The 22836-nt window shown below is 32.9% G+C and overlaps 1 protein-coding gene and 2 non-coding genes across 8 annotated transcripts in view; 2 read left to right on the forward strand and 1 right to left on the reverse strand.

Annotated features, from left to right (window-relative positions):
* The first annotated feature begins 3620 nt into the window (after positions 1-3620).
* The window catches only part of LOC136419882 (orexin receptor type 2-like), a 61208-nt gene continuing 41992 nt past the window's right edge, over positions 3621-22836 (forward strand). Inside the window, exons 1-2 of one of the 6 annotated variants that reach the window (XM_066406469.1) lie at positions 3621-3833; positions 4746-4898. Coding sequence is in view for 1 of the 6 variants with exons in the window: in XM_066406466.1 (XP_066262563.1) it covers positions 3930-3934 (5 nt within the window). In the remaining 5 variants the exon portion in view is untranslated. Of the gene's footprint in view, positions 3847-3914; positions 3935-4467; positions 4899-22836 lie in introns of those variants that run through there. The other 5 variants (XM_066406470.1, XM_066406471.1, XM_066406467.1 and 2 more) reach the window with 5 other exon arrangements.
* Positions 7233-7304, reverse strand: TRNAH-GUG (transfer RNA histidin (anticodon GUG)). Its single transcript has one exon. It is a non-coding gene; the product is annotated as a tRNA-His (tRNA).
* Positions 13589-13660, forward strand: TRNAH-GUG (transfer RNA histidin (anticodon GUG)). Its single transcript has one exon. It is a non-coding gene; the product is annotated as a tRNA-His (tRNA).

Consider the following 22836-nt stretch of genomic DNA (forward strand, 5'->3'; position numbering starts at 1 on the left):
TTATTAACATTTTCTAAAAAGGACGTGCAATCTGTGTTTAAAACTATTACTTACATTGATCTTCAATGGAGTCTGGACATTAACGCCCAGTTGGTGTCGATCGGAAGGAAGAAAGGAAAGACATAGTATGGTAAATGACATATCAGGATTACATTACCACAAAGCTTTTAGCTGCCTTTTTGAGCAACTTATGGTGCACTATTTAATCTTTATATAGTGTTTGCCCATACAAGTATTGACAGAAAATTATGATCTTATCTATATCTTAAATATTAAACTTTCTTATATTTTCTAGCCTACTTTCTAAATTTCTAATGGTGACATCTAAATGTTGCGCTCTCTTATCATCTGAATTTTTAGTTTCGATTCTATTGCTATTATCTTTTCCACCAGGTGTATAATATTTTATAGCTGAGTAAGTTCCAAGTCTTTGTTTCTTCCACGCATATTTTGATTTGGGACTTAATGTAGCACTTGTACTACTTCTCATGACGCTCCCCTTTTCCCGACAGTTCTGTAGTTCGATAGGCAGGCGTTTTATGCCTCTTTCTTTGACTTTGATTATAATTGGGCACTGTCGTTCTTCTAAGACCTAAGGAAAAGACTCTTATATGGTTTCGTAAGCAATTGGCTTTTTCCTTATTGTCAAAAGAGGCCTCATTATTACTTGCGTCACTATAATCTGAAGATGAGTCATTTGAACTGTATAAATTGGAATCCTATTTTTTTCTTGCCAGTTTAAGATTTTTAAGTGCAACGTTTGATCGTTGCACTTGGTAAGTTAACTCATGTCTTAGCTCGCGATGCAAATTTAACGTAGTTCGGCTTAAAAATGATTCGCTACACAAATTGCACACATACAAATCGGGCACATTGGATACTTTAAAAAATGAATTGAGGTTGGCCTCATAGTTGTTTCGAGGTTCGTTAAGGCCGGTATTTTTTACGCAAACAAATGTGTTGATTTTTTTATAACGCTCCCTTGACATTAAATATTCCACTGGCTCAAGCAGTACGTGTGCTGACTGCTTAGAGTTAGTGTTTATGCTTTTTGCAGATGATATTAACATTTTCACTTCAGTGACTTTTCTAAATTTCTGTAATGCGTCAGAGGTAGGAATTCGCTTCACGGTTTTGAGGCGATTCTGAAAGAAAAAAATCATTATGTAAATTAGCAATATAAGGAATAAGGAATAAATTAATTATAAAACGTAAAAGCAAAGAAATGAATCAGAATTATTTACTGTATCAGTAAATAACTTCTAGTATTTCATTGATATTCCTTCATTCAAATGGCACTATAGATTTCTGAATTTGTTGCAAACCTAATATTATGTGATCTTCAGATTGTGATGAGTCTAAGATCATACTTTTCATTTCTAACGCAACCCTAGAGGATACTTTATATATAAAGAAAAAAACATTAACAAGCTATTCACTGATTCAGTTTTTTTCTTATTCAATATCTTTTTTCCTTTGGCATTTTCAACCTCACTTTCAACTTTCAAAGATGATGGTGTAGTAAGAATTTTATTCTTAGAACTGACAAAATTCTCATTGTTATTCTCAAGCCATCCACAAATTTCATGCTAAAATAAATTCATCTATACAGTTGAAACATATCTCAATATAACATTTAATCAGTTAAAAGGTGTTAATCAACACAATAACATATTGGAGAAGCTTTCTATTTACATTTTTGTATCATTAAGGCTCTTTGGGTGCAAATATTTTCAGATAAGAGTCCGTAACTACTAAATCATAATGTTTAGAAGGCTTTGCAACTTTTCAATGGAAATTCCCAATATGAATTTTTCAAATTTAATTTTAAAAAATTTGATGACAACACAAATTATACAGTACACCAATTACATTTCCAGTAACAATTCCTTATTTTTGACTACTATGTACAAAATTGAAATTTATTGAAATCCCTTAATGAAGAATGTTAATTGAAATTGAATTACTATATAGAATAATTGAATACTTAAAGTGTACTTTGCCACAATATCATTCTCAAAGTCTAAGCTTCTATACTTATTGTTTTTAAAACTTTCATTATTTAACTTCTTGAATTTGGAATAATTATATGAATCATCAAATTTCTTAATACATATTCTAATGGCAATGTGGTCTGAATTTTCTGGCAATTTCAATAAGAGTTATTTGTTATTTTGAATGTTCTGTAAGTATGTATTTTCATTGTTCATCAAGGCGTTTTTTCTTTGTATCTCATGGCCTTTCCCTATATTAAGAGAAGGTTTATTAATTTGTTCAGGTACTGTATCAACTTTCTCATCATTTGAATTGTCAGATATGTGAAGTGTCTGTACCTGCCGCTTAAGAAAATTTTCATCACTAAATATTTAAACTTATAATAATATAACTAACACTTATACCTCAAGGTTTCCAGATAGAGGGTTTGGTATGTCTCTGCCTTTAATAGAGGCATCATGCCTCCTTTTTAATATCTCCTCATTCCTCTTAAAAGTATTCTTAATTTCTAAAACATATTCTATAAGAACCAAGCTACATCAACTTAAAAATTAATAATTTAGTTACTAATCAAATATTAAATATTACCAACTTGTGATTTTGAAACTGAATAAAATCTGAAGCTTAATGGCAATATTTATGGTATTACCTAATGATCAATAAATTATCTCGATTAATTGATAAATACATTTTTACTCTAAATGGTGTATTATCTCAATTGCAAACATTCAATATAAGATATCAACCAAGGGATCCTTACATCTGCTAAGTTTAGTGCAAAACATATTTTTTTTGTGATTCACAATAATTTCCCCTAAACACAAATCACAGTGAGGAATCATTTTTATGATAAAACAACAGGAATGAGTTCTCCTACACTTTAAATTTGAGTTTCCACTACAAAAAGAGTTTTCTTCTTTTGAATTTTTGGCTGGTTCAACTGGTAAAAGTAAGGTTATGTGAGTGACTTCCCCTGAATTTCAAAATTTCAGTAAATTGTTAAGGTTTTAATTGTTACCTTAATTTTAACGGTTTCTCAAATTATTTGTTAAACATTTAATTATGCTTGTTTAAGTTATTTTTCTGAATGTTCTAGTTGTTAAACACAAATTAAAAAACAGGTAATTCGGGAAAAGTATAACAAGAAACAAATAAAAACGATTGACAATTTTGACGTAATGAATCAGTATCAATTTTCCGCGTAACTCTATTTAGATCGCGTACACGTACGATCTACTGCGATGGCCTGGAGAATTATTGTAATTTCGTCATTCATGAAGAAGAGTCCAGTCCCAGCGGAGTGGATCAGTAAGTTTCTTCGTCATTCCCAAATGACTCCTAAAGGGGCTCTAATTGATCTGCGACCTAGGAGGCCTCCGTGAAGTACAGATCTGTAGCGCCTGGATTTTGGAAACTTCAACTCTAGCCTCGAAACTTTCATCTCAGGTAATCTGTCTAAAAAGTGAATGGGATAAAAAAAACACGTATTTCCCGACATCCATATCCCTTCAACTGAAAAACTGTCCCTGCAAAATAAATGCAGATTATCAAGAAAGAGCACGTTTCTCATGACTTTTCCTCACACCGCACAATTCTCTCAATCGACATTGCAATAACAATGCTAATTGACCTTATTCAAAAGGCACCATTTTTTAAACAAACATAAAATATGGCTTATCCATGCTTGTACCGACGAATAATTGTAAACCTAATCTGTTTTGCTTATGGGCAAACTTTTTTGCAATGGTAGACGGGCGCCAAAGGAAATGCAATAAGTACCAGTTTTAGTTTGGACTCCGCGTCGCGATCGCTACTTGGAGAGTTTATTGCACATATAGGTACTATAATCGGGTACCTACTTGACTGTTTATTCACTTTGTATGCGTGTTGGAAAATATAAGGTTGTCGTAGTTGAAAGAGGTTGAGGAGCTCCGATGAGGTAGATAGAGAAATATGTTCTAGTTATGTCCAAAATTTGTTTCCCTCAACGAATTTGCGTTCAAAAATTTACAACAAAAATTAAGGAAACTAATAAAGTTATATTCTCATGACACATACTGTTCAATTCCAAATTTCAACAATAAAATCAGGTGAAGAGCCAAATATCCATGGTATTCTAGAAATTCAGGAATTATTTTTGTTTAAATATGAGTAAGCCGGGTTCCCACGCACCTCTGGTCCGTTCGTTTCTGAACTGTGCGCACTACACCTTTGTACGATTTTCTGATTTATTATTATTTATTATTATTATCATCCGCGACCCTATATGTTGCCATTGCGTTAGCAAGTAATATATATACCTTTGCACCGCAGCAATGCGGCCAGTGAAAAGCGCTATTAGATAAATTTCGTTCTCATGCTTGGTTGCATAGATTTATTTGATATACATTTTTTTTATTGAACTAAACTTCCAGCTTCCTTGATGCTTTCTGGTGCCTTTAAAACTGCTCAAAAAGAGATTTTTCGTCACGTAATTCCAGCAAAATAGAAGCCGCAACGTCCGCGCAACGTCCAACTTTCGGTTAACATTTCCAACGCGGGAAACTCTTGTCAGCAGAATTTTCCCAACTATTCGCTCGCTTTCATTCCACCTAACAGAACTGTTACGGTCTGCGGAATTCTGGCGCAAAACCCTCGATCTCTTCATCCAGATACCGAGTATCCGCACTTTGCATGAATGAAACTTTGCATCAATGGAGGTTTAAATATTTGTTTTCACGATTTTGGTGGGGTAATAACATTTTTTTTAGGTATTATGAAATATGAGAATATTTGGTAGTAACAAGACTGTGGTGTTCATTTTCTGAAAATAAAAAAGAGTGGACAAAGTAGTGATTTTAGTGTAGTAGTTTTGTTTTTTTTTTCATTTGGAACTGATTAAAGTGATTCTTAATAATTAAGTGGTAAGTATGTTTATTTTAAATTTTTGAATATTTTTTGTGAATAAATATTTGAAATAATGCAAAAGAAATAATAATAATTGTTAGTCTTCAAAATAAATTAACATCTTTCTTTAAGGAATTTAACATTTTCCAATATTACCTGAATATTTTCATATAATGCACGAAATTTTGCATTAATACGGCACTTCATATATATATGTCTATATATATATTTTTTTTATGATTAAAACACAGGGCGATTTTTAATGCCGTACTAAATGCTAATAGCAAACAAATTAGACAGTTTACTACTGGTTATTTCACAATGTTCACAAGATCCGTGTGCGGCAATAAAAATGCAACGCATTGATAACAATTTGTTTTTAGCCGACTTTTTGATTGTTCATGGTCAATGAAACGTTGCAATTAAATTTTATGTTTACTCTTTTTACAGTTTACTTAAATGTTATGTCAACTGAATTCCATGAATTTATAGACATATTGTAACTGACTTGAGTTTGAAATATTTCAGCTGACAAAAATGGCGAAAAATTTAAAATTGCGAAGAAAAAATTAAACTCTGAAAAGGCCAAAAAATATTTGAAATTTCCGGAAAGGGAATAAAATGGATCAACAAATACTGTCTGCCGACGGCTGGATGCAAAAAACTGGAATTAGACCAATGGAGACCCTGAAGGTCCCTAGCGTCTGATTTCAAAGTAAAAGTACTTCGCTGAGTCGAGAGCTTTCAACAGATCACAAATTACCACCCCAGAAATATCACCAGAATTGGCTTTGCAATAGAGATCTTTTTGTAATCTTCATAAGTGAAAATTCTAGACCGTTTTACATACAACGTACAATGCAGCTTAATCTTGGAATGTTAAATAATGTGGTTTAAATAACTAGATTAGAAAATATGGTTTCCTTAAATGGGTTTTATTAACATTTTTCTGCATTCCACTTGTAATTTATAGCCTTTGCACAAAGTGATAAAAGATGAAAAATTCCCTAGAAAAATTCCCCTACTTAAAACTAAGACTGTCTAATTGGTTATATAAGATATTGGAAAATTTTGTGAAATATATCAAATTTTCTCTATTAGATATTACGCTAACAGAGGAAATTGTCTCGTAAATTGTTCTCAACATTGCATTCTTACCGCTTAATTAGTCGGTTTGTGATTTTCTGTATACCATGCCATTTTTAAATCAGGACTTTCTTACTTTTCTTTTGCTTACTTACGTTTCGTACTCTAATATTAAATTTGTATCCACTGAGAGCTGAGTGGGTATTTAGCTCATGTAACAGGAAAACATTTCAAAACTCGCAAATAGTTGTTTTTCAATAACATTCAAGAATTCTGCTTCAGTTAACAGAACGAAGCGGAATGGTATTCCAAAGAATGCATTCATGGCATCAATTGCGGACAATGCTTCTTTAATGTCAATATTAACAATTTAGTCAGCAAATTTTATTGTAACGTTGTAAGCAGCTGATGAAACCTCATACTGGAGACTAAATTCTAAAAAAGGAATTATGATATTGTCCTTGGATAAACGGTTTCAAAGCTCCCAGTTTCCATTAAGTTTTCTGCAAGTACGTCTCGGAGTAGGTAGTGAAATATGATCTTTTTTTTATTCAAGAAGTAAGATTGAGTTGTTTTAAGAAAAAACTACTCTTATTTTCTTATGAAAGATATTAAACTGTTTTCGAAATAATATATTATTATGCAAATATACTAAATTATTCATCTTATTGTAAAGTTTAAGATACCTGAATTAAATCTGTGTTGATTACTCAGGCATTTTGTATTTTCTCGGATTTTTAAGCGATTAGTCATGGTTGAGTTACAGCAGCGAATTCTTTTTAGGGATAAAAAAATTCTGGATGGATTTTTAAAATGAAAAAAGACTTATTCAAGGTAAATGGGGTGCACATTATAACAATTTTTTACAAGAGATTTGTTGGGTTAATTTACGTTGAACGCATACATTAGAGAGCTACATAAGTGTATTTTCTAACTGGCTACATAATTAAATAGCTATTTTCAAGAAAAAAAAATGAAGTTTGCTTGAATATTAAAACAGAAGGCAAGATAGAAAGAAAATCGTCACGATTAAATCATCCCGAGACAATCCCGCTTCCTTTCCGTGCAACCATCCTATTGAAGTATTTTCAAATGTAATTTAGTTATCTTTTCTTTACATTTAATGAATGATTATTTACGTATAGATGTAAGTGTTTTTGCCACAAGGGCGGAAAAGCATTTTCTTTAGAAATAAATATTTTTGGTTTGGATGTGTATAAAAAAAATTCTAAAAAGTAGCCCCACCGTGACAGTGCTGTCAACACTGCCGTGACCAGGATTCGAACCTGGGTTACTACGGCCACAACGTAGGGTCCTAACCACTAGACGATCACGGCTATTAGAGACTTATCATCGTTATACCAAACTTACAAGAACAATATTTATGTAGATTAATTGAAATTTCACGCTTTGACACGCCTCGCCAGCCATTTCACCAATCTACTTCGTGGCTCACATTAAATTATGCTAAATATACCTTTCGTATTTTAAAACTCACTTTTCCTTATGAAAAGCATTTAGAAGTAAAAGGCTCGAAAGTTGCTCTTTGCTCGCTTTGTTTCGTTATGCAAGTAAATTACTTGTTTTTTTGGAAATTGTTTTTTTACCGCGTATATTACTGTTCGATGCCAATAAGTCTTAGGTATAGTTAGAAAAGTTGTGTTTTTTTTTTACGAAACCATGTCTTTGAGACTGCAAACTTAGTAGTCGGAACTATACATATATTCTTTTTTAATTGAATGAATAAAAATTTAAAAAATAAAGAAATGCATGGATAGTTTGTTGGGCCATTTTGTGAATCCCGAATCCCGATAAACACTCTCGGAACACATCATTTTTTGGTGTCTTTCATAATTCGGCGCCGGCCTATTGCCGAAAGGCAAGTTTTCCGGGGTAAGAATCCAATCACTAATATTCTTTTAACTTTAACTCCGGGTTAATTTTCCTAGAAAAGTCGAAATCCAGCCTAGATATTGGTCACATTCTTACTTACCGTGAAAACTATCCTGAAATTGACCATTTAAACTGCCTGTTCGGGTTACCAAACAGGAAGTTTGGGACTTGGGAAAACATGAACTCTCTCTATAAATCCCTACAAGCAAATATGCCCTGAAATCCCCAACTCATGTTCCATGCTTTTGCACGCGATTTTAAATGGATGAATTACATTAATCAAGCGTTTAGTATATCTATCATGTTTCGAATCTTGATGGCTCATTATGAACTAAAGGAATTCCCTTGAAACAAAACAGTGCTTTGTTGTAATTAAATCCATTGAAACAGCAAACTAATTTCGGGCCAAACCCCAACGAAAGTTTAATCTGCTAATTCGGCCCATTGTCATTCGATTTAAGTTGTTGGCAATGTGTTGAACGCTTGTGAATAATCACATTACATGCATTTGCGACTCCTGGCTGGGTCATAATTTCATTTTATGAAAATTCCAAATGGAGGCCTTTTACATGCATATATTTGAAGAACGTGGCAAATTTTCGTGGGTGCGTGTTCACAAGAAAAGTTTAATTAGAGGTCTGGAAGTCTTGACGTGGGTTAGAAAATGGCCCCCTCATAATGAGCAACTGCAATTTCAATATTTTGGTTTGTCATACCTCGTTAACTTCCCAGCTACGTTACCAGTATTATACATGATACGTATGTTTTATTAAATCGTAAAAGAGGTTGTAAAAGTTTATTGGGTTTTGACCATTTATATAGTAGTAACAATAATAATAAAGGCCTTGGAACGGAAATGGGCAAAAATTCTATGTAAGAGAAAATACGGTTTAATTCAAGGTTATGTGTACTTGAAATGTGAAGAGTTTTAAAAATTCCGGTCATAGAACCGTGGGGAGAAATTCACCACGTTCTTATCTAAGTTTTGAGACGTTTTCTTGTGTGTCTATCTTTAGAAATCGCTTCATGTGTGTTTCCAGACCCTTGATCTCATAACCTTTGAACGCTAATGGATCGAATTGCAAAATTTTCGAGAATGAAATATACTGCGATCACAAATTAAATTTTCAAAGTCACAAAACGGAAGTTCTAAGGACAAATGCGTAAAAAAAGTCCAGGTCCGTAATAGGACTTTACAAATACAATAAAATGAAGGATACAATGCGATTTCTGGAATAATCCAACAATATTTTTCCTGTGAAACAAGTCTTAAAAAATAATAAATGAGGTCGGAAGATGCCAATCGAGCCAAGTAAAATTAACTTTTTTTAATCACCTTTGTGATGCAAATCCGGGGAGACGTCTCTTATTTCACATTGAGAACGAAATTAAAAATTAGATTAATGCTTTTGTGACGAAATTTTGAACTAAGTTTGACTTTCCTTGAGTTTGAACAAATACTAATTCGAAATGTTATAACCTACACAAAGACAATTGGGGGGGGCGACAAAAAGATTATTAATGGAAGTGTTTGCAAAGCATCTTAAAGCGCCGACTTCGTAGATTTTCTGTGAAGAGTTGTCATCAATTATGTTTCTTTACCTTGAATATGGGTAATCGCTGTATTTCATCAGTCGAAAATGGAAAAATTCCATCCACAATAATAAATGATTTAATTTCAACTTTTTACAGCAGATGTTAGATGCCGCTGCTGCAATTCACGACTGATATGCCGTGATGATAAAATTATATAATTTCTACAGAGAGAATATAGCTCTAATCAGCAAGTAGCTATTCTTTAAAACTGCGTTACAATTTTCCTTTACTTGATTTCTCAAAAACTGATAAAAAGATCGATTTTTGATGGTCACATATGTGGATACGTCGCAGTAATCCTAGGTTACTTTGTGGCAGAAGGCCTACATATTAAACAAAAATTAATGGGTATGAGTAATCTCTGATTTGAATAGAAGCTTATGTGCGTGGACAGCCTTTGATGGTTTTTGTTGAGGGTAATTGTTTATGGTTCTGCATGAAATTCTTTACAAAGAAAATCCAATAACAAAGTATCATAAACCTAAACGGATAACTTTTTGTCATCGTAAATTATTTAAGGCCCCCGTGACAGATTGGGACTGTAAAGCATTCACATTTTTACGCGATGTAATCACGCAATTTCATTACGTATGCTGTTAGCTATTACAGTTTTGGGTCGTTTTGTTTGCAATAGAATAACGTGTATTTTATATGCCACGCAACGGTATAATTATAGAAACGGAAAAGGCTGTGAAAACTCTCTCTTTTTTTGCTTTGATTAAACTAGACAGTCATTTCGGTGGGTGGACCAATTTGCCAAGAATGCCTATGGTGAGCTCAAAATAGAATAATAAACGAGGCTGTATTGTTTTGTGTCAGGCATTTGCAGAATGCTCTATTATATCTCTTTTGGTGATGCATAATAGGGAGTAATATGGAAGTGGTAATAAATTTATGTGGGATAACTTGCGTTAGAATTTCAGAATTAACTTACATGCTTTAATATAGTTAGCAACAGCAAAATTGTATATACAGGGTGTCCCACTAAGATGTTCGCGGAGGATAACTTAATAACTATTAAGCTTAGAGAAAAAGTGTAAAGACAAAACAGACTTTATTTTTTCAACACTACAAACTAAAAATATTTTCGTTTATACAGGGTTCAGCATAAAGCTTGTGCAATATGAAACTTTTTTATTTCAAATGGAACACTATGTATATTTTTGCACTTTTAGATTCCAGGCATTAAACTGATCAAATAACTATTAGATTTCCCTACACCTAAACCTAACCGTTATTGAAATATTTTGATTTAAAAGAAAAAAATTGCCAAAACACCATTCCATTAAAATGTAAAATTCTTAGCTGTTATCAAAGTTGGCTTTGTGAAACTTTGTCGACATGTTAACCAGACATAATAGATTAGGTTGGCAGGAAAAGTTTTTATAAATATTATACAAGGTGTCCAAAAAAAATGTCGCATTTGAAGAACTTTGAAAGCAGAAAAGTCGATTATTTTAAATGAGACACCCTGTATATTTTTACATGTCTGGATCCTAAATTTAATTCTGAATCGATTTCTATTAGGGATCCCTATGCCTAAAATTAACGGTTTTGCCATAATTTGCGATTTTTTTATTATTGGCTAATAATATTCCGAAATATCTTAGTTGCCTTGGAAAAATATGGCTGCTTCTATAAAAGACATTTTATATTATTTAACAAACGACTATCTCAGTTTAAGCAAACAAATATTGATTTGTCATTTCTTTAACTTTTGGTTAATTAGTTGATTTTTTTAGCTTAATAAATTGATTAGTAATTATTTATTGATTTAAAAAAATGAATTTTTCTAAAAATTAATTAATACAAATGGTTTATGCGCTTGGAGCTAGTGACGGAAATTGCTTATTAGCAAGTAAGATATATCGGTAAAAATTTCCAAACAACAAACAATCACTACCTCATGTTTCAACTTTGAAGAAGCTCAAAGAACGATTTGAGAGAACGGGAAATGTTAATTACATGAAGAATAACCAGAGGAAGAAAAACGTTTCAAATAAAGAAAACGAACTTTTAGTTCTTCAAAGTTTAATTGAGAACCCTCATAATTATTGCCGGCGCCTGGACTTAGAAACTGGTATTTCCAAGGTTACCATAAATAGGATAGCAAAAAAATTTAAGTTTCATCCATACCATATTCAGTTATTTTAAGAGCTTAATAATAATGATTTTGTTAATCGATTAAATTTTTGTAATTGGGCCATAGAAGAGAATCAGCGTAATCCGAACTTCTTTAATACGGTTTTGTTTACCGACGAAGCAACTTTTCACAGCAATGGATTTGTAAGTAAACATAATTTTCATTATTATAATAAAGAAAATCCACATTTTTTTAAACTCCTGAATCATCAACATCGGTGGACAACTAACCTGAACTAAAATAATAGGTCCCTATTTCTTCGAAAATTCTATTAATGGAGATACATTTTTACAATTTTTGCAAAATGGTTTTGAGGAGTCTTTAGAAGAACTACCATTAGGAACAATTAGACTCATGTGGCTGCAACTAGATGGGGTTCCGCCATACTTTAGTCATTCAGTAAGAGAATATTTAAATACCATTTTTGAAAATAAATGGATAGGAAGGGGAGGACCTATTAATTGGCCAGCTAGATCGCCTGACCTAACTAAATTGGATTTCTTTTTATGGGGATATGTAAAAGAAGAAGTGTATAAAACTGTTTCTACAACAAAAGAAGATATGAAAAATAGAATTAGAACTATAATCCAGACGATTGATGTGCAAACTTTAAGAAAGGTACATGATTCATTTTTAAAAAGAACTCGTATTTGCTCACAACAAAATGGTGGACATATAGAACATTTGTTAAAATATACTTAATATATTAATTTTGTTGTTTTTTTTTAATTTAATTTTTGTTAGCGCGGGGAACGAGTCATATTTTTCCAAGGCAACTAAGATATTTCGGAATATTATTAGCCAATAATAAAAAAAAACGCAAATTATGGCAAAACCGTTAATTTTAGGCATAGGGATCCCTAATAGAAATCGATTCAGAATTAAATTTAGGATCCAGACATGTAAAAATATACAGGGTGTCTCATTTAAAATAATCGACTTTTCTGCTTTCAAAGTTTTTCAAATGCGACATATTTTTTGGGCACCTTGTATAATATTTATAAAAACTTTTCCTGCCAACCTAATCTATTATGTCTGGTTAACATGTCGACAAAGTTTCATAAAGCCAACTTTGATAACAGCTAAGAATTTTACATTTTAATGGAATGGTGTTTTGGCAATTTTTTTCTTTTAAATTAAAATATTTCAATAACGGTTAGGTTTAGGTGTAGGGAAATCTAATAGTTATTTGATCAGTTTAATGCCTGGAATCTAAAAGTGCAAAAATTCACATAGTGTTCCATTTGAAAGAAAGAAGTTTCATATTGCACAAGCTTTATGCTGAACCCTGTATAAACGAAAATATTTTTTGTTTGTAGTGTTAAAAAAATAAAGTCTGTTTTGTCTTTACACTTTTTCTCTAAGCTTAATAGTTATTGAGTTATCCTCCGCGAACATCTTAGTGGGACACCTGTATTAATAATTTTATTTTTTTAATTTATTTTAATAATTTTTAATAATTAATGAAGATTTAAATTATAAGAAAACCGACAAAATCTTTAATTGTGTAACATATATATATAGGGTGTAACATCTAATCTGAAATATCGAAATATCTCGAATATTAGGCATACTATAAAAAAACGTTTAGTGTTTTAGTTAAATATTACACACTCAATCTTTATTCTCTAAGGAACAGGCTGTTGATTATTTGATTTTTCTTATCTTGTTACAATAGTTTGTCTAAAGATAAGTTGTTTTACTCAAATGTCGTATGAAAGTAATTGAAACGGAGGTTGAAATAACTCTAGATTTGCTCCTGCGGGTTCAAAGGGGGGAATCGATTAATTGTGTGAATATCCTGAAAAACCTGAATACTAGTAGGATAAAAATTTAATTTATATGGTGATAAACTCTTAATTTAAATATTAAAAAACCGTCTTTAGGAAAAAAATTGACTGGTAAAGCGTACTAAAGCATGAAATTTCAATTGATCTAGTAAGATATTGTTCTTATAAGACTGGTAACAATGGTAATAGGTTCCCAATAGCCGTGATCGTCTAGTGGTTAGGACCCTACGTTGTGGCCGTAGTAACCCAGGTTCGAATCCTGGTCACGGCAGTGTTGACAGCACTGTCACGGTGGGATATGTTTTTTTCTTTTTGTGGAAAGAGTTTTTTTAATAAATCATTTGAATTAAAACTCTCAGAAAATCGTGTGAGAGCTCAAAAGTTTAAAAAAATATATAATTTAGTTGAACAACCTTTCATGTATCCTCAATAGTCCTTGTGGAATCACCAGATATTGCTTAGAACTTAGCAGTCACAGGGATGGGAGAAAACAGTAGTGTTAATAATAAGGGCAGTATACAAAAATGACATAAATCCCGGCAAATTTCATTATATTTTATAGATTTTCTATTTTTAATCCATGGAAACTAAATATTCTTTCTGAAATTTCCCAAAAATTTCGTTCGACTATTATATTTTTCATCCAAAAATATGTTTCTTCTTACTTGAAATCCTGTTATATCTTATCTATTCTTAATAAACTTAACCGAATGTAAATAGGAACATCTCCATGACATGCCTCCAGACATTTAGTACCTCCTTCGGCCCCACTTGAGGGTATTAAGCGGAAATTAGCTTCTGGAACGTAACTGAACTTCCAGAGGCTATAAATCTCTTAGTCCATGATGGTAATGCCGTAAAGTATATTTTCTGGATGGTGGTATTTGCGAGTTACTTGCAACCAGATGCGTTCGGAATGTGAAATTTCTCTCCTTGCATCAAATCGTATTTCGAACAAGTATTATTGTCTTATTTATTGTCATTGTATTGGGCTTCTGGGAATGAATGGGATTTGTATGTGAGAATTTTTGGAAGTGTGTTAATTAAGTTGCCATGGCTTGAAAGTTCAGATAATATAGGGGTATTTAGACATATGTTAAAGTTGTCTGAAAATTTGTTGACAAATTGAAGAAATCTTCATTAAAAAGTTTCAGGAAATGTATAAAATCTCTCAGGAACATTGAAAATTCTGTAAATAATAAGTTAGCTCAGGTCAGTAATCTCCCAATTCACAGAAGTGCCCATCAGCTCTAAGCCGACAATGTCGAATCCCGATCTACTTCGTTCCATTACTCAAAGTAATGAAAATTTCATAGTTTCTAGAGGAAACTGCAGCCATTCGACCCATCTATAAAGCGTTTTTATTAAATGACAAATTTGCCTTCCTGACATCTTTAATTCATCAACCCTAGATACCATTTTGAAGTTAAATTTTCATCAGTTTTTGAAGCAACGATTGATATTTATCATTAGAATTGATCATCTCAAATCTACAACTTTCTATTACAACCATTAAGTTTCTGAGCAGTTTCTGGAGATTCTCAAAATGTCATTTAAGATGCGATGAGCAAAACTATTCAGCGACGTTATGGCAGGCACCCCGATGTTGAATATCTTCTTCCTCTTACTGTTAATGGCTGCAAAATTGTTGTAGTTTTATCTTTGAAGATAGCGGCATAAACTAGATAATAATAAGTTTGTAGCCTCTGATTTTCAGCCATAACTTGACCGTCTGTTCTAAATCAGCCATTTTATCATTAAACAGGACAACTTTTTACATGTGTCAATTCAGAACTTTTTCATTACTAATTTCATATTGAAATAACTCAAAATAGAAACTGGGGAATAAAATTGTCATCATTTCCATGGTTTCTAAGGGGTTCATGTTTGCAGCTTATCGAGAAGAAATGATTGGTTGTAATTAACATTCGTGCTCAACTCTCTCTGCTAATTAGCACTTAATTAAGGAAGGATGTGTCCTGAAAACAAATCAATCACCACTTCGACCCTCCTCAGTAATTGCGTGACGTTAAAGCTCACTTTGAATCTCCCGAATACCCACCCTGACCTCATTTCCCATCTAGAACAAAAAAGCACTTGGAATTTAAAAAAAACCACCCTTTTGTGTCGTATCAAATTGGAAAGGTCGTTTAGGATGACGATTTATCCAGGGATTGAAACTCCAACATTTGAATTTCAGTTAAAATTCATGTCTAGGGTGTATAAATTAACGGGAAGAACCAAAAGTAAAGTGAATGATTGTGTTCCAGACTCTTTTTTGGTCCGGTAATCGCCTTTTGAATTTAATTGAAATTGACATAGCTCTGAGCATTTTGTTATTAAACTTAATTTGCATTTTTCTTGTGAGTCAATATATCTAGAGTTTAATGACTTTTAGAACCCCCTTTGGTAAATATTTACAAGGAAGTTGAGATATTACGCTGTGTTGACTCTGAGGGTAGAATAAGAAAAAAACCTCAACATCGACAGTGATTTCCCGTGTTGTCGATGTCGATGGAAAATTAATTGTGTTTACTTACTTTGCGAAGTTATATGAGAGTGTTAATTAATTGTTTATTTTCAACTGAATTATCAAGTTTGTTCCGTTATTGAGAGCTGTAAACTCAGGCATGATTTAACTTGATTAAAACTAACGGCCCTAACCGTAAACCCGCGCTGCATTTAAAACACTCTCACATGGAGGATTCCGCCAATGGAGATAAACCTAATTGGAAGCAATACGATTTAAATCGCTTTTATTGCCTCCAGAGTTTCAGCTGCAGTTTTATTCTTGACGTAATTTAAACCTTAATGCAATAAGCACATAATCCCGTTTGGCCGTGGAATTGCCAATGTGTTTCACCGAACTGGACTCGATATCCAGAGGATGAAATATCAGAAAAGCTAAGTTCTGGAAAACGGCCATCGCAATGGGAAGTGATCATTTTTTACTTTGCGAATGATTATTTATTTGAAGTGACGGTTGCAAATTGGTGTCAAAGTACTTAAGGACAATTATCTCCGTTTCAGTTGCACACGTGATGTGAATTAGGGAAAAATACTAGCGCTTGCCAGAGTGCTTTTGGAAATAACTGATCTTGAAGTTCAGTAAGCTCCTTTTTTAAGGGCAATACTGGTAATAATTCTGTTCTATGGCAGGACATTAATTCTCTTGGATCTTGCAATGGAACTTTGCAAGAAGCAAGTTTGACGGCAGATGGATCTCAGAATTAAGACTCAGATCAAATTTTGAAGCACCTCATTTTTACTCTTGTTGTTAAAATCGCAGAGAAGAATCCGTCCCCTTAATCTTCCCCAGATTTGACTTCTTTCGTTCGAGATTGTTGATCTGTTCCAGGGAAACTAGCAGCAGCTATTTGTTTGTAAGGTTCGTCAATGGTTTAAGCCATGGTCAGTTTAGACATGGTTTCGTGCATGCGAAATACCCACATACAAACTTTCATGCAGATTTTTCTCATTATTTTCCGCAATATTTCTCCCTCATACCAGGAAATGGGGCTTTTAAACGTCACAATATGCAGAGGACGTAAATTTGAAGTAATATCCTGCTCATTACTTTTATGTGTTAACATAAAATCGAGGAGATAATGTAATGCCCCTTGATCTTGGACTTATGCCGCATGCAACTGTTGTGTGAAAAACTTTAAAATTCTGCAAATAAACTCGAATTCGAAGCGGAGTCCTTTTGCTTGGAAGTCATAACTTTAAACTCAAATATTATACATTTATAAATTTTTATATCGGCCAAATGAAATTGAGAGAGAAATGTCCGATAATTTTATGCACTTTACTCTCTGAATAGTTGATAAATAAGTTAGATTTATATAGAGAAGTCGGAGGTTATTCCATACACTGCAATAACTTTCTAAAGAGTGCGAAAGACGCGAGACATTTATATTTTTGCTTTGGAAAGGGTCCTCATCCAGATCAAACCGGCTGTAACTTAACCTTAGTAACCTTATTATATATTCTTCATGTTCTCTGTTCTTTTTCTGATGTCTAAAAGTAATTCTCATCCATTTGTGGAAAATTTTGCATGTAGATTATTGCCTGGAATAAAAATAAAATGCCAAGGGAATGGATAAAAGGGAAATTTGGAAGCGTGAGACAAGATTTGTTAAATTTCCTAGCCAGCAGCCTGACAATCAATTTATATCGCGGAAATTGCATTGAATAATAATGCAATTTTGTTCCCGATATTGAGGTATAAGGTGAAAGACTGATGGAAAATTTCGTTTGATGTTTTAACAAAACTGAAAAAATGTTACAAACAATGTGACCTTTATGTATTTCCAAATCGAATTTATCTTCGTTAAACCTTTGCTCTAAACGTATGAGGTCTCCTTAAAAAAATCCTCAACTTGTCGATAGAACATTTTTAAATTGTCTTCAGTTTCTCAAAGGATTTAGTGGCTTTTTACGTTGTCGATGTCGGAGAGTCAAGCCCACGTAATAAACTTCCAATGGAAACGTATTGAAAGTTAGTGTTGCGGAAAGTTATCTGGTAGTTGTCCAGATGGAATGTTCAGAGGAAAATAACTTGAATCCCCGATTGCTCAGTTATCTTACACAAACGGAAATCAATAATAATTATGGAAGATGACTTCGATATGCATAAAGGCAATTTGTCCCAATAAAGCCTATGTCTCTATAGTTAGGGTAAGTGACAAGTTTACCAAAGCGATGAGGCTAATAAATAATTCTGTTATTCAACATACTTTGAGCATAACCTAATCAGAATTTACAATACATAAACTAAGTTAGATGAAGTTTCCGTGTTGGATATTCTAAGACCCAGTTAAGCATAGAAAATTAAATCATCTAAATAGTGGTAATTACCAAGCAAGCAGAGAACTCATTAGGGAACTAATTAGCAGCCCATGCATCGATGTTATCATTTAATGGAGGTTTGTGGAAAATTATTTTTTAACAAAAAAATGTTGTCATTGTAAATTGCAAATCTTACTTAGAAGTTCGGTTTAAATTTGATTGGCAATTAAGAGATATAAACATAATTACCACTATAGACTGTGCTTGCTGAAATTCGCATAAGATCCCCATAAAATTTATTGGTTACATGTACTATTAATAATAGATTTACAAGGCCGCTATTTAAACGTCATTATCGAAATTAGGTGCTACACATTATAATATTTCCTTGAATGACTTTGTGTTGTTACTAATTTATGTCAAATATAAAATTTAGTAAAATTACTTTACATCAGCAACAACAAAGGCAAATATTTGGGTATTTGCTTTGCGTTTGAAGGCGGTCTCTAGCTTGATTTAGTCATTGCCTGAAAATGTTTTCTTTCATGGGTGCAACAGTAATTTGACAACGTTGAAGTTGAGTAATTGACTACTAATTGGAGTAGTTTGAAATTAAATATTGAATATTATCAAAGGCGTTCTTGTTGAGTTGGATAATGACATGGAATAAAAAACATCAGGTGTAACCAATCAAGTTTGAATCATACGCTTCATTAACTATTATATTGTCGGCAATATTTGGCCAATAACAGTGGAGCCTTACTAAATACAGCAGGGCTCATATGGAAAGAATCACTTGACATAACGTCATTGGCATGCAAATCCTTTAAAAAAAAAATGCCTTCCGTACTTTGTGAGTACCAGATAATAATACAAGCAGAAACAGAAAATCTTTAATAGTTTCCACTATATCTTTGATAATTGATAATATATAATTGATAATTGATAGTATATAATTGATAATTGATAGTATATAATTGATAATTGATAGTATATAATTGATAATTGATAATATGTTATTAATATCATTGAACAAGTCAGTGATTATCAATGATACAGGGGATGAAATTGGACAAAATGAATGTTAACGTTACTTTAACTTTTTAACTATATGTCACGTAAACCTATAAATCGACTTTGAAGTCATAACTGGTAAAATCATCTATTCCGATTGTCAAAAATCCCATCGCAAGGGCCTTAGCGATTCTCATTTTCCAAATTAAAGGGGAACGAGCGGAATTGCATTATCTCTGGAAATATATTTGTAACGCTTAAGGTCAATTGGTCCGAAAGACGTGACATGGGGAAAAGTCCACGAGAAATCTGTAAAATTATACCCTAAATGAATGTTTACACATGCATTTGTGTTCCAGATCAGTTGGTTGGCAAAAAAAAGATAAAACTTTGTGACCTTTGCAGCGTTTACCACCGTGTGTATGAATGTGTGTCTTTAAACGTAAATTTCCATACAAGTAGGGAAAGATAAACATTGACGCTATGATAATATACTTTAAAACCTCTCCATATTAATGAATTTGAAATGTAAATTAAATTACCTCGCTTACTTTCTTCGGCTAACGCTCCACAGAATTAATAAATTAATAGAGTTCACATGGTGAAATTTCGTCCTAATTTCCTAAAAGGGTATGAAAATTTGTTGCTGTTGGTAGGAAAGTGATTAATTTTAGGAAATTTTTTGCTCTTCATAACTCCTGAAAACAAATAAGGTACGTATAATCCCGGACTAAAACTATATTATATCAAAACAAAACATTAGCATGAAAATGGATAATTTATTAACACCGCATAATGCGGCAAAATCGGTCATTATATACGGTATATGAGACAAGGCTAAACGTGTTTTGATTCAAACAACGATATACGGAGTGGTAAATACACATTTAATCCAATGCGTCACTAAGAGGACAGTTTTGAAATATGAACACGCACTTTGCTTTCCCCTATAGGACCCTTTTACTGACAGCCCTGAGCAAATAGATCGGTCATATGTACTTGTTCGCATTCGTCCCCTAAAAAAACAAGAAAACATTTATTATTATTAAACCCCTTTGAGTCGAATCGATCCCAAAATGAAATCAACCGTAACTTCTCAATACCTCGGTTGGTTGTCTCAAGCATCCAAGCGAAATAAGAAAACCCTCACAATTCAATTTTTCTAATTTCACGAAAACAAATAAAAGTGTTTTGATTGCCACTTAGGGCAAAGTGTGTGCTTTTTTTACGATATCAAGCTCAAGTTTCTTCCAGAGTTTAACGTTTCAAGTGAGACTTTACTTCTGGGTATTAAGCATCGCGGTTTAATTGTGCACTGAGAGATTTATTTTTTTTAATTCTCAAACCAAAACGTAAATTCTACATCTCGCGGAGTTAAGTTAAACGAAGCTTAGCTTTACTGTTATGTTCCTGTCGGCAAAAATTTAAATTTTGTTTGGATGCATCTAAAGGTTGAGAAATTGAATAATTAAAATTCCAACGAAAGCGAATGCAGAGGGTTTTTAAGCTTCACATAAAATTAATGACCATAAGTTTTTCCTGGGACACGGTGTTAATGTTGGAAATCTCGCGAAATTTTAGCAATTTTAATTTGAAGCCGTAAACTAATCTCCGCAAAGAGTCCAAAAAACGCTCTGATGGATTGTCTTACATTGCATCAGTTGTTGAATGTGGGAAGGAAAGCAATACCATTATGAATTATGCATAAATTCCAAAACTATGCTTGATTAATAGTTTCAATTAAGTTGGACACTGACTGATGACCATTAAATTAATTTGGTAGGTAATGCACCCATCATTAAGTTCGAGCCAAAAAAGCTTAGTTAATTTTTTTGCGTGCCCTGTAAATGTCTGTTCGGACAATTGACTTTGATTTACAATCAGAATTTCATTCCCTACCTATTCTATACTTAAAATGAGCCAAAAAATACCCTTTTATTATCTAATTTCGGTTCAAATTCTTATATTTCTTAATAATTTGGAAATACCCTGTCTAAGTTAATAATTTCTGTATTTCTATGTTTAATTCGAGAAGTTTAATTCAGTTTTATCTATTTTATGTCGCATTCATTAAATCGTGTTAGGTACTTTATTTCCGTGTGTTTCGATAATATTATAGAGAAAATCCTAAATATTGAAAAGCAATATTTCATCAATGCACCACTAACTGCTGCAAACTTACTATAAATTAAGTTATGAACCCATGAGAGCATTCAAACGTAACGATAACACTAACTGAACATCCCACTCAGAAAGATACTTCAGCTTTCAAGTTAAAAAGGGCGTGGCTCAAACCGAATTTAATACATTGTCTCATGGTCTCTGGTGATTAATCTTCTGTAAAATCTGGAAATTTAGGATAGGCATTCAGGTTGACCTCACTGGTGGACAATGCAAACTGGCAAAGTTTACATTTCTTTTGAATCGCAACTTCGTGTAATTAGTTAGAAAATTCTAGGCGGTTATTTACTAATGTCTTTGTAGAGTTTTTTTTAGTTCAGATTCTTACGAGGCATTTACAATTCCCTACTTTCCCTTCGATCGAGATTAAATCCGGATCTAGATAAAGTGCTGCGGCCTTAAAGTGGCGGAAACAAAACCTCCCTTGGAATGGGCCAGATTTTAGTTTCACAGCCTAGATGAATAAGTTGTAACCGCTTATTAGTTCAGGCACTATGCGTGACCTCTTCTAGTTAGAAGGTCGTTAAATGGTGAGTTTAGTCAGAATCCAACTAAAATCGACAAGGTTCTTAAGGACAAATTAAATGTCACTTAACCGCACTCGGCCAAAATGTTTGTATATTGTTGTGGTTAAGTTAAAACCTGCATTGTGGTTCTTGGCATTTTTCACAGATGTAAAAATAAACTCGCAATCAAACCGGATTGGCCCAAATATTAGAAAACTCGCTACCTTCATCACTTTTATATTTCCGTTAGTGTGAAAAAACTTAAAGTTATCAGCTTCTTAAGGGAAAGTGTTAAGGAAACCTAAAATACTTCAATGTTCGTGTCTCTTATTGGATTTCCAAATTAGGTACCTGAGGGTTAGTTAAGTTTTTAACAGCTTTAAAGACCGTGAAGATCCCATTAATTTAGAAGTAACAACATTTTCGTGGAACCATTCATTATTCATACTCTTATGAAAAAATAAACCCCCATTTCATTAATTCCTGCGCTCACTTGGATTTACTTTTCTGGAACGCTTCTCTAGAATTCACCAGACCTTGAACCAATCAGCAACTTTATTAAACTCGCAGAACTCCCACAGTAACTTCCTTCATTGTAGGAGTTAATTGGGAAAAAATACCTTGAATCGAGCCTGTTTTGCTAATCAGCCAGATGTTTGACGCTGTTATGCTTTGCTCAAATTATCGGGGAAACGCTTGCAGATTTGTTTTGATGATAGTCGAAGTGGCTTATGAATTTTAAACGGGATTTAGGCTTTTGGGCCAATTAATATGGCTTAGCCGGGAAATACCTTTTTTAAACAGATATTACCATCATAAGATTTTCTTGGAAGAAGTAGTTCTAGAGATTTATATAAGTCGGATTAAATTTTATGGAACAATGAAAGAGGTTGATATGCGGCAGGATAGGAAATTCCACTTTCTGTGATTTAATTAAATTTTAAGTCTTCTTGTA

This window comes from Euwallacea similis, chromosome 3, assembly GCF_039881205.1.
Source record: "Euwallacea similis isolate ESF13 chromosome 3, ESF131.1, whole genome shotgun sequence".
Taxonomy (NCBI): Eukaryota; Metazoa; Arthropoda; class Insecta; order Coleoptera; family Curculionidae; genus Euwallacea; species Euwallacea similis.